The sequence below is a fragment of the Sabethes cyaneus genome, chromosome 3, assembly GCF_943734655.1.
Source record: "Sabethes cyaneus chromosome 3, idSabCyanKW18_F2, whole genome shotgun sequence".
NCBI lineage: Eukaryota > Metazoa > Arthropoda > Insecta > Diptera > Culicidae > Sabethes > Sabethes cyaneus.
The window spans coordinates 229,208,392-229,220,738 of NC_071355.1; the positions used below are offsets into that span (position 1 = coordinate 229,208,392).

The 12,347-nt window shown below is 39.6% G+C and overlaps 1 protein-coding gene across 1 annotated transcript; it reads right to left on the minus strand.

Moving 5' to 3' along the window:
* Nucleotides 1-3,992: 3,992 nt before the first annotated feature.
* LOC128739230 (uncharacterized) lies at nt 3,993-6,689 on the minus strand. The gene is made up of 5 exons (XM_053834687.1): nt 6,570-6,689; nt 5,752-6,506; nt 5,154-5,684; nt 4,782-5,092; nt 3,993-4,726 (listed from the first exon to the last, which is right to left on the minus strand). Exons 1-5 carry the CDS (start codon nt 6,590-6,592, stop codon nt 4,223-4,225), a joined length of 2,124 nt encoding a protein of 707 aa, XP_053690662.1. The 5' UTR covers nt 6,593-6,689; the 3' UTR covers nt 3,993-4,222.
* Between the last annotated feature and the right edge of the window lie 5,658 nt (nt 6,690-12,347).

The following is a 12,347-nucleotide window of genomic DNA, read 5'->3' on the forward strand; positions in this document are numbered from 1 at the left end:
GCATAAATAACACGGTCATTCACAGACACGACATGTTTAGTACTTAAGCCTGCGCGGCAACAAAAATTTACGTTACTTTCCGGCTTGCACGAAAAAAGCTATTTCGCTGTATATATATATATCAGCTGTGGAGGAACCGGACAGAGTTCGTTAGTTGCGCGCCCGAGACATTTACTATCGCTGAACTGCCAAGGCGTGATTCACTTGCACGCTGTGGTGAGTTAGAAATGCTAAATGAATGAACTGCTGCTGCTTCACACTACCAATAGCGACTGCCGCACTGCCGCACCTCACGGGTAACACGTTTCACTTCACAAACCTGTTCAACGGTGGCAGATTTGCTGATGAAATTAAACCCCAACTTTTCTAGTAGAAATAATAAAGCTGATCGGTGTCCCAGTTACGAATTTTTAACCTTTTCTAGCCATTGCGCTTCAAAACAACGTGATAAAAAAAGGCCAAACGCGAAACGCTGTCTAAAAGCCGGCCCAACACCAAAATCATATCACCACTGACAGTAAATAAAAGCCTCATGTCAAAGGCCCCATCAACAATTGATAATCGAATCAGCCTTATGAAAAAGTCGTATTACCGAATGATCTCCGAAAACGGCCAAACGCATATTTTTGCAAATTACAAAGTAAATCAATGTTTTTTCTGCTAGTTGTTGCATTACACATTAAACTATTATGTTTTTGCATCATAATGTGACATTCAATTCTAAGCAACACTGTGTATATCAAATAAGCAGTTAAAAAATGATGCTCAAGTTTCAACATCGATTTTCTCGAAACTGTCAGTTTTGACTTCGGCCTATTTGAAATGTTGCTCTTGAATGCAAAGAGTTGTTACCAGGGCTGCCAAACGAATTTTCTGATCTCTTTCATGGCATTTTCGTTTATGTTTTTTGCGAAATAGCAATTTTACATTTTTTTTACATTTACTTTTTTTGCAAGAAAACTCAAACTATCGCGTTTTTTTTTTATTAAAACAGCCATTCCTGTGCTGTCTTTTCAAGTCTTTCCTCCTCCAACACGTCACCATTTTTCTGGGACTAAATTCTAAAACGTCAAAAGTAGAGCTCTCTGACACACTTTTGACACAAATAATAAGCAAATTAAAAATGGTCTAAATGCCATATAATCAGATTTTATCATGACGTATGTCAATAAACGCGATTTGTTTGTACTAATTTAACCTGTTCCACATTTTGTTTTCCCAATTCTGGTAAAAACCCTATCGGAGATCGAAATACCGTGGACCCCCCTAATTTAAACGATTACGCATGCAAACTAACGGGGTGGCACTGCAGGAAATTGCCGTAAAGGCGAGAACGTATTCATGATCCGTGGTTGCAAGACCAAATTATATCAAAGGGGTGGAGCGACCAACGAACTAAGGACGGGCTTTGTATTAATGGGTAAAATGCGCGATCGCGTGATGGACTGGCAGGTGATCAACGAGAGGATGTGTATGTTGAGGGTAAAACACCATTTCTTCAACTACACCATAATTTTTTTTGTATCCCAGAAGGGCATTGGGTTAAAAGACAACTACATCATCATAAACGTGCACTGTCCACACGAAGGTAGACCCGACGACGAAAAGGATGTGTTCTATACGCAGCTAGAGGTAGCGTACGATAGCTGCTCGCCACGAGATCAAGATCATCATCGGGGATATGAACGCTCAGATCAGCAGGGAAGTGATGTGATGCACCGGTGATCAGGTTCCATAGCCTGCATACCGACACATGCGATAAAAGCCAGTGATGCATCAATTTTGCAGCTTCCCGCGGTCAGAAGCACTTTCAGCTGCCGAGAACTACGCGCGCCTACTGAACGAAGCTCTACTTTCCTCTGTGAACTAGATGTTTCGGCTCTCGAAGACGGATGGAGGAGGTTACACTTGGCCGTTAACGAGGCCGCAGCCGCGGCGCTAGGTGCAGAAACCTCGACTGTACGAAAAAACTGGTTTGACAGGGAATGCCAACAAACGATGATAAGAAAAAAGAGCTTGCATAAACTATCCAAACAATCATGAGGGAGAATTTGGCCAAGTATCGGTACGCGTCAAATGAGCTGACTACAATTCTGAGTAGGGAAAAGCATCGGAAGGAGGACAGAAATCGTGAAAAGCTAGAACTATTCCGGGCTAACGAGACGTGGAAGTTTTATGAGGAGGTGAACCAATCTCGTAAAGGATACATACCGAAGCCCTTGAGATGTGTAGGGACGAGGAGGGAAACGTGGTCACAAGCGAGCGCAAGGCGATCATGGTTGTCCTATCTGTTTGCTGTTTAACTTTGCAATTGAAAAGCGGAGGTTAGTAGGTTTGGGTAAATGCCAAATATAGGAAAAGGCTCCAGAACAAACGTTTATGTTAGACATATGTTCATTTGCCGTATTTCAATGAAAGTTGTTGCGGCCTATATTTGGAAGACACTACTTGAGGCGATTCCCATCGTGCGCCTGCTGAAATTTGGGAGTCTACGGTGGGCTCTGCAGTAAAATTTGTTCACATAAAGAACCCCACCAAACCAGGAATAGAGGGTCCCGACATGCCAGATGACTCGACCCGTTTAAAGCCGAATTGCGTGTTTCGAGACGCTCAACGAATAGCCGTCAAGTAGCTAAAGACCGAGTACAGTGGAGAGGTGTTCTTGGTACCCCTCTAGAGCCACCCCTCTATGCTGCTAGAAGCAAGAAGTAAGTACCAAGTTCTGTGGAGATACTGCTACCATATATCATGGCGCGTAATTAACAACTGTGGTACAGGCAGCAAAAAAAATCGCTATGACGGATCCGGAAAACATTTTGAAACCGGTTCGCATTCACCTGAAATCCAATTAGGAATTGTAAACATACGCGTGAAAACATACCTGGGACATCGATGTTGCTTCTAGAAACAACTACATTATGAGGAGGCGCTAGTCATTGTTTATTATTTTAAGCTGTTTTGTACACCAATAACGGACATTGGGTTAATAGGCTTCATACGACTTAATTATGCATATTTCAATTAGATAAGGGTGTATAATGTGAAGTAAAAGATCGTATTTAGAGAACACAAACGATAGTCCACTGACAACAGTAATAGTCAACTTTACCTGAAATATCACCTATGAAAGGAAATGTCTCCAGTTGCGACCGTATCAATAATCCCTTCCGCAAATTTTTACTTTTTTACACACAAAAAAATCAGTTGGCAAAGGTAAAGTAAAAGTGACCCAGTGATTCCGCATGTGTTCGTAAACATCAAAGTAGAAATTCGAGTCCATCAATACCGGTCACGAAACCAATGGGCTCTTGTCTATGTCCCGCGATTCGCCAGTATTGTGTTGATCGAATTTACAACATTTTAGTGACATTGTCATTTTCAGACAATATGTTCATTTATAGTTCGTTTTTGAATACGAAATATTACTTTTTAGGTCGTACAACGATGACTTTGCAGAACATCAACAGCAGAATGACTTGATCGAAACTGCCAAGGAGGGTATGTTGCTACATCGTTGTAATTGCCTATTCCCGTCCTATCCAATACAAATTATTAAAAATATCAGCATTTTTTGACACACGATGCAAAACTAGTTATTCCCTAATAATTTACCTCGTTGTCTATCATAGGCGATCAACCAAAGTGAGCTGAGATCTATTTAAATGCTTTTTATCATTAAAGAAGTCCTACCAGCCAAATTTCCTACGTTTTTTCGTGCGACGAAGAAGACAATGTCGACTAATCGTTTTAATTTCCGTCATTCATAAATGAAAATAACTCACGCAAGGCATTGTCGTTATTCTACAGCCAGAAAAACTTGCCTGACCTGCAGAAATTTTGCACACAAATACATGCGCGTTAGCTTCGTAAACATTGTTGTGATTTTTAGTTCGGACGATGAAAAATTTTAATGAACGGATTTTAAAACGGTACGACGAATTTTAGAAATAAAGTCAGTTGCGTAATTTCAATAATATGCTTTAATAGTCACTTTTCAGTGATTTGAAAGTTCACGGATCGGAAGGTAAGTGTGTTTTAGTCAAATCAGCACAAAAACTTTTGGAGTATTCATTAAATCCATCCAGCAAATGATGAAAATTAGAATAGCTTTACTTATTACGACGGGAATTAGAAAAAGACCCTATGCAATAATAAGAATAATAGTGTTTGATGGTATGGTTCACATTATTTATGTACATGCAATTGAAATGCGTTGGGTTGCTTAGGTGCCAGTATCGCTAGATTCTTGGTAATCACTGTTCTCTTTTGTAAGGTTTAGCCTGTCGAATACACCTTGGTTTAGTCTCACGAGTAATATATCCTCTAGCGTCTGTTCCTTATTTCCATCATCCACATCGGACATGAGTACAGCTAAGGTGCTTACAGCCCTTTCAATCGGAATAAAATTCGACGGTGTGGCCAGTACAACCATAGCCACCGCAAAAAGCTCCGGATTGTTAGCCTGGTTCAGCAGCCAATGCTTCCAAACATCGTAGTTGTGCGGCTGTCTTGGTTCGATTTCTAATACTTTGATTATCTGAAGAAGTGGGGAATTTTGGTTTCTCAAAGCAGTTTCTGAAGTTTCTAGCGTTCCTCCAAACATTTCAGTTAGAAAATCATCCATGTCGTCCTTGGAAGAATTGGTAGCTTCTGATTCTACCATAGTAGAAGACGATCCTGTCGGCTTAGCATTTCCGATTTTGTTGAATAGATCTATAATGTAGTTCTATGGGAAAGGATATTAGCAGCGTACCGTATGCGTACATAAACACTAGCATTACCTGTATCTCGATTTTCTCTGCAATAGTGAACACAGCCGAGTTCAAATAATTGAAGCGAGGATCTAAGTAAAGAGCAGCTTTGAACACGACATTTTCTTTCAAAGCGCCCAATCTCTTCGTAAGCGACTCGACCAATGGTTTTGAGAATCTGTTGTTGGATAGACTTCGCACATCTTTTATTGCTACCAACCACTGCATATAAAAATCAGAGAAAGGACGATGTTCATTTTGCATCAACATGATGACATTGTACGTTGGCATAAATGCAGCTAAATATTCTTTCATGAACTGCCATGTTGCGCTAGTTAACTCTGAAACAAAAAATATATGTTCAAATATTCAAGCAATTAAAAATATACATTCAACACGTACTAAGTTCTGGAAATGTACGGCTTAAGGAAGTAAAAAAATTCTCTTGTTTAACAATGCACTCTATAATTGCGTATTTCCCATTCCACATTGAAGGTGAACACGAGGGAGGATAAATCGCCTTACTGCGACTAAACTCATCTGTATATTTAGCCTTTTTTAAGGAGATTGCAAAGTCTGTTATTTGCGTAATGAACGAATCTGACTCCTGAACAACATCATTGAGAGCTGTTTGAAGTATATGTATGGCGCCTCGAACTACGAAATATTGTTGAGAAAGTTCTTTTACTAAATCTTTCAGTAACTCTTCCTCTTTCAATGAATCATTGAAATTGTCTACTTTCACTAACTCGTTAGTGAACATTGCGTTAGAAAATAGTTTCTGACGATGTTTTTCGCCCGAAAATATGCTAGCTCCATTGTCAATAACAATTATAAAAATTTGATCCCTTGCTAGGCCATAGCGAAGGAAAACATTATCCACTTTACATTTAAGATTTTTAGCGATTGGATCCTCTTCAACTTCAATTACGCCTGGAATAGAAAAAGCAAAATTAGAATATTCATAAAAAATAATGCATATGACTACAAAACAACTTACTCAAAGTGTGCATCACTATCTCTCGGTTGTTTTCATATTGAACGTTCACAGACAACACATGACGACCATGCCGAGAAACAGAGTCGATTTTGATTGACACAAGCTTGTTCATCATTTCAGTTTTTATTTGATCTATTACTTGTTTCGCAGCGGTATGCAGATGTGATTTGATGTCCGTTTGACTAATACGCATACCTAGGGCTTCGGAAATAGGATCTAACAATAGACGGAAACCGGACCATTCGAAACATTTCAGGGGAAGATTGTGATAGGTCACTAATTTAAGACATGCCTCCAGCACGCTTTGTACGTCGATGGCTATTGGTTTTCTTGGAATAATACGCCTTTTCTTAGCAACTATTGCCGAGTCATCCTTAATGAGCCCAATTTTATATGCTCTTTGCCGGTGAAGAGTTCTAAAATGCCTGACGAAATTGTTGATGTCTAAATGTCGCTGAACATACCTGCAACCACTACGCTCATCAATACAGCAGTGATAAAATTTGTCTTTTGTTAGTATATATTCTGAAGCAATCTGGCTCAATGTACGTTTGTTGCTATCTTTTTTCTGACGGGCAGACGTATTGGACATTTCTTCAGCTAAAGTTTTTTTGGCCAACTTTTCCGTCTGTGATCTGAACTGATCAACACTATTCGAGTCGCTTCCTAAATCATCTGGATCAAACACTTCAGTATTTTCAATTTTGATTAAAAAAGAGCCGTCTTCGTGCTCTGATTTTATAGTGAATGCACATCTGTTGATTCAAACAAAACGATTCAATTAAGTTTGTATGGTTCATGTCGGTTTACAAGCTTACCCTGAATCATCCAAATCTGCCATAATCTTGTGTTTTTAAAAAATGCACCAGTTTAATTATAGTTTCCGAACTCTTTAATGTTATTTGTGCTTGTTTTCAAAGATAAACTTTTTCTAAACAACACAAAATACACAAAACAAAATTTGATAGCATTTTCATTGACACATCACACATGAAGACAGCCACATACAAGCACAGCCCCCAACAGCACCACAAAACGAAAGGCGATCTAGACTAGTAGACAGCTAACGTCAACGGAACGGGAAACGGAACCCAATAAAAAATTCCTCCTTTTCCCGTCAAACTATTTCGTGTTAAGGAGGCATTTTTTTCAATTCTAGATAGAATTAACAAAAGGACGAATGTCGCAAATGTAAACAAAACGGGTGAGAGTTACTTTTTGCTGGATCAGCATATAGGAAAATCAACCCTCACTCGGTTTGTTTACGCTTGCGACATTCGCCCTTTTGTTAATTCTATCTTCAATTGGGTTGTTGAGCGGTATCCTAGCCTGGCAAGAGGTTTTCATTGTTAGTAAATGCAGAATGCAGAAGGAAGGATGAGATTCTACTAAGATTAGAACCCACGACCACTCGCTTGTCAAGGCAGACCGTTCATACAGATTCTACTAAGATTAGAACCCACGACCACTCGCTTGTCAAGGCAGGGCCGCTCATACTCTTAATATGTCAGGTTAATATTTAGAACTACATGCCATCAAAAAACCATTCGCGACATTCCCTGCTTGATTGCTTGATAATTTGTCACACCCTTACATGATGCAACAACATATATGATGCATGATGCAACATATAAATACCCAACAAACATTTTATTTGAACCCACCCCATCGGCAGGCAACCTTGTTTTCGCTGCCAACATCTCGTGTGTGCGAAAATGAGATAGCATGTCAGCACTGCGTTTTACTCAACTGCCAGCAGACTGATTTGGGCCCGCTGTCAAATTTTGAGCCCAGGACATGCAGTCGCTGACATTCACTGCAGCTCGTTATAGAGATGTCGATGGGGTGGTTCAACCCTTATATAGCAAATCAGTTTGAATAAAGTAGATCTGAGTTAGCTGACCGGTCTTTTAACCGGACACTGTCCGAGCAGATATGTATCACCTCAAAAATATAGGTTAGCTGACTATGGTTGCCAAGTGGCCGGTTTTTGGCCGGCCCGACCGGTTTTTCACTTGCGTAGCCGGTGGCCGGTCAATCCTGCAAAAAGGCCGGTTTTCCGACATATCTAGATAGAATTAACAAAAGGACGAATGTCGCAAATGTAAACAAAACGGGTGAGAGTAACTTTTTGCTGGATCAGCATATAGGAAAATCAACCCTCACCTAGACCCTCACTCGGTTTGTTTACGCTTGCGACATTCGCCCTTTTGTTAATTCTATCTTCATATGAAGCCGGATTTCCATTTTTACCTGATTTGTAAATTTTCTGATAAATTTATTAGCAATTCTGAGCAGTGGATTATTGAAGATAGCCAGTTTTGCAGTGACAATACTTTGCTTCTGGCGGTAATATACATTAAATTGCCCACTAGCACCAGAAGCAAGTAGTTGTCACTCTGAAACTAGCTATCTTCAATAATCCATTCAATGTTCGTTGTGGTTTCGACTGTGATGTCCTACTGTTCGCTATCTCCACAACTGATTGTTCATGCATGCCATTTACACGGGAAACTGAACCGACTTCCGGCGATTACCCAAATAATATGTCATTAGCGCACTTCAGGCAAATCCTCTAAAAATATGCTGCCACGACTTTTCTCCCCCGCAATTTTTGAAGGCAGGACCGACCGGCCGGTTTCTGAACTTTTCAGACTTGGCAACCCTATCCAGCTTTCCACGAGCGATAATGGCGGATATTGAGCACAAGTGGGCACAATCTTTTGACATTCATTGGAGAAACGTCGAGTTCGCCCTGACGGAGTTACTATGGATACATTCATGATTGTTTGTTGTTCGAGTGTAAAAATGTAAACATTGTTTAATTTTGCAAATCAGCTGAAGTGGAACATAACTAAACGGATTCAAACTTTTATAGTAGTTTGCGGTCATAATTTGCTGAAGGCGCAGGCTCAGAATACTTTTTCACAATCGTGCGAATTAAACATTCGAAACATTACACATTTACGCAAACATTAACTTCATGTTGGTCGAGCCGTTGTAAAGTTTGCTCTCGAACAGCGTCTCGACTTGATAAGAAACTTTTCGCTGCGTATTTGGACATTCTCCCTGAAATTTGCGAAAACTGCAAAGCCACAATCCATAAAACTTGTTGTCCGTTCAATTATGTTCCTCTTTAGCTGATCTGCAAAATTGAACAATGTTTACATTTTTACATTCGAACAACAAACAATCTACAATCATGAATGTACCCATAGTAACTCCGTCAGGGCGAACTCGACGCTCCTCCAATGAATGTCAAAAGATTGTGCCCACTTGTGTTCAATATCCGCCATTATCACTCGTGGAAAGCTGGATAACTGACAGATGATATATGTCGATTCTGTAATTTTGAGATCGAGACCTCGGAACATATACTGTGTCAATGCAGCGCACTAATTCAACGAAGACTGCGTATTCTCGGAGAGGGCGTTCTAACGCCTAGCGAGATATGGTCTGCTGAAACAAAAAAGGTACTGAAATTCATTAAGGAAGTCATACCTTCTTGGGGGGAAATGCAAATTCATAGGGCGACCAACACTCTGACTCATAGTGATGGAACGAACTGATTATGCAAACAGCAACTCGGAGTATACCACAATAGATCTAACTAATGGTAGCAGTAGTTCAGGCTCCCATTAAAAAAATATAGCCAATGTTCAGGAAATCAGGAATCAAGCGTTTAATAAGCAATTATCCAGCTTTTTACGAGCCATAATGGAGGATGTGTTCGTAATATTTGAACAGCATTTTTGAGATTTCCCTAATACATCGCACGTTTTCTTTCCGTGCGTTCACGGCAATACTAAAGGAATGTACGAAAAAAAACGTGCGATGTATTAGGGAAATGTCAAAAATGCTGTTCAAATTTACGAACACGTCCACCATTATGGCTCGTAAAAAGCTGGATACAGCAAAAATGTTTGTTGGGCGGGTGCGATGTTTTACTGAAATGTCAAAACAAAAAGGTTGTTAAAATAATACGAACACGTATTATGCCGTCTGTCATAAACCTTTGCACGGTACCTAACCTCAACTTTGGTTTGACGTTTTTGTGTGTTTTGTTTTGATTCCCTTTGTAACCTAATGTTGTTGCTAGTGGGTTTATTACTTGTAATTCGTATCACTTGTTTGCGGAAATCGGAAATACCCAACTTTTACGAAGCAGGAAAATGATAACAGTTCTGTACAACAGAACTGTCCTTTTTGCAGTTTTTTTGCTTCTGGGTCTTGCGAATAAGTAATCAAAACAAACCCCACAACACTGTCAAACCTGGGAAGAAAAAAACGCACTGACATCTGCGTACAATGCTTTATTATAGTTCGTAAAAAAGGAGGGTGCGGAAAGAAAACGTGCGTAGACGATTCAAAATTGTTTTTCAAAGCGTTGAAAATGAATTAATCACACTCAAAATACCCCACACGTCCTTTCGACGTGAAAAATCACGTAGATTTCTCTACAGAGAGTTACGTGATTTTCAGCTTGTTGTTATTGGAAAAAATAATAACATCCACCTGATTTTCACGTTTACGCAGTAGTATGCGTGCGAACTACCTGAAATTCGCGTAAATACCGTGGACCCCTGTTCGTTTGACCGTTTCTAATCTGAACACTTTTTAATTTGAACCCCGTTGGTTTGCACGACGTGCAAATTAAAAATGGTTCAAACGTCATACCACAAACTAGTTTGTGGTCATACTCAATTCAATATGACATCATTTGCTTATGCAGACAATGCACATAAACACGATTTGTTTGTGCTGATCTAGCGTGTTTAATCTGTTTCACATTGCGATTATGGTAAAAATCCGATCGGAGAATGAATATTCGCTGCTTGCAACTGCCAACTGAATCAAACCACCAAAACAATAACAAAGAGCATGGCAGCCAGTTCACGCAAGTTGCAGCATATTTAGGGTCACCAGTTGTTCAAATTAAAAACTAACCCCGTTAGTTTGCATGAGGAATCGTTCAAACGAACGGGGGTCCACTGTAGTACAGGAAAAGTTAGATGGAAATATTAATCACATAATCACATAACTTTTCCTATATATTGCGACATTTGCCCCTATTTAGACTACCCCGATTTACACGATTATCACAGTCGAATCTCGCACACGATTTCGCTTAAAGAAAATGAAGTGAAAAAGAAAGGGGAAGAAGGAAAAAGAAGTCAAACTCATTAGTAGATCAAACTAAAAGCCACTCTAGTGTCAGATTAACAGTGCGAAATACGGTACGTTGCATTAAATGATTATCACAGTAGTCTAAATAGTCATAAAAGGGGCAATAATTTCGACGTGAAAATTATTTTGAGTGCAGGATAACTCCTCGGTTGTATTGCGATTATTATCTAAAATTTTTCTTTCGTCGGTTTAGTTGTGCGCCTAACAGTTGCGCGCAGCTCTGTTCTGGTTGCTCGCAGTCAAAGTATCTCTTTTACACTCTTACGAAATCTCGTAAGAAACTGTCAACGCAAGAGTGATGAGAAAAACAACAATATTTCTCTCTCGCTCATCAGCTGAATGCTAGGGTAGCTTGCTTCGTGTTTGCCCGTTCAAACATGGACAAATTTTTCACAAACGCAATCAGCATTTAAATTTTATTATTTTCGGTTAACGTAAGACCACAGAGAACAGACTACCAGGTAATCGCCAAAAAGTGTGTAAAAGGTTTTTATGTAATCTGCGTGTAATCCTTCAATAGAGGACCCCTCGAGCAGTAAGTGGCAAACTATATCTTGATGTCGCTGCCATCGCTGCTATCTAACTCCAGCACAAAGAAATATTGATAAAGGTACATGGATATTTTTTGATGCGTTTGGCAAACTATTTCTGGAGGGCGCTACCGACAGATTTTACACACAAAAAATCGATTATTTCCTTCGAGCCTGTTAATCTGTTCTCTGTGGTAAGACATTGTAACTGTGTTGTTTGTAAGTCTGTACGTAATAGGACAAAACAAATATTATCTAAGCAAAGAATAAGAGCATAAACATAAAAAACTTACACGTGCTTACACTGTCAATAATATATGATTTACCTTTGCGCACAACTATATTAAACTGGAAAACGAAATATTTTCTCGGGAAGCACAATATAATTGGGAGCTTTGACAGTAAATCAATTAAAACACAGAGAACAGACTACCAGGTCATTGACAAAAAGTGTGTAAAAGGTGTTTATATAATCTACAAGTAATCCTTCAATAGAGCATTCCTCGAGCAGTAAGTAGCAAACTATATATAAATCTTGATGTCGCTGCCATCGCTGCTATGTTACTCCAGTAAAAAGAAATATTCACCCCATCGACATCTCTATAATGAGCTGCAGTGAACGTCAGCGACAGCTCAAAATTTGACAGCGGGCCCAAATCAGACTGCTGGCAGTTGAGTGAAACGCATTGCTGACATGTTATCTCATTTTCGCACACACGAGATGTTGGCAGCGAAAACATGGTTGCCTGCCGATGGGGTGGAAATATTGATAAAGGTATTTATTTAAATCTGTTGGATTTAGCATTACGCAACATAAGATACCTTGGTTAGATGTTCTTTGCTGATTGTAAGCAAACGGGAAACGTGACGTGCGAAAAC

Bases quoted from the DNA above. Each gene is read 5' to 3' on its own strand.
- LOC128739230 (XM_053834687.1), bottom strand. From the start codon at position 6,592: ATGGCAGATTTGGATGATTCAGG. The intron at 5,685-5,751 runs GTAAGTTGTTTT...TTTCTATTCCAG, and splicing joins GATAGTGATGCACACTTTGA to GCGTAATTGAAGTTGAAGAG. The intron at 5,093-5,153 runs GTACGTGTTGAA...TTTTTGTTTCAG, and splicing joins CCGTACATTTCCAGAACTTA to AGTTAACTAGCGCAACATGG.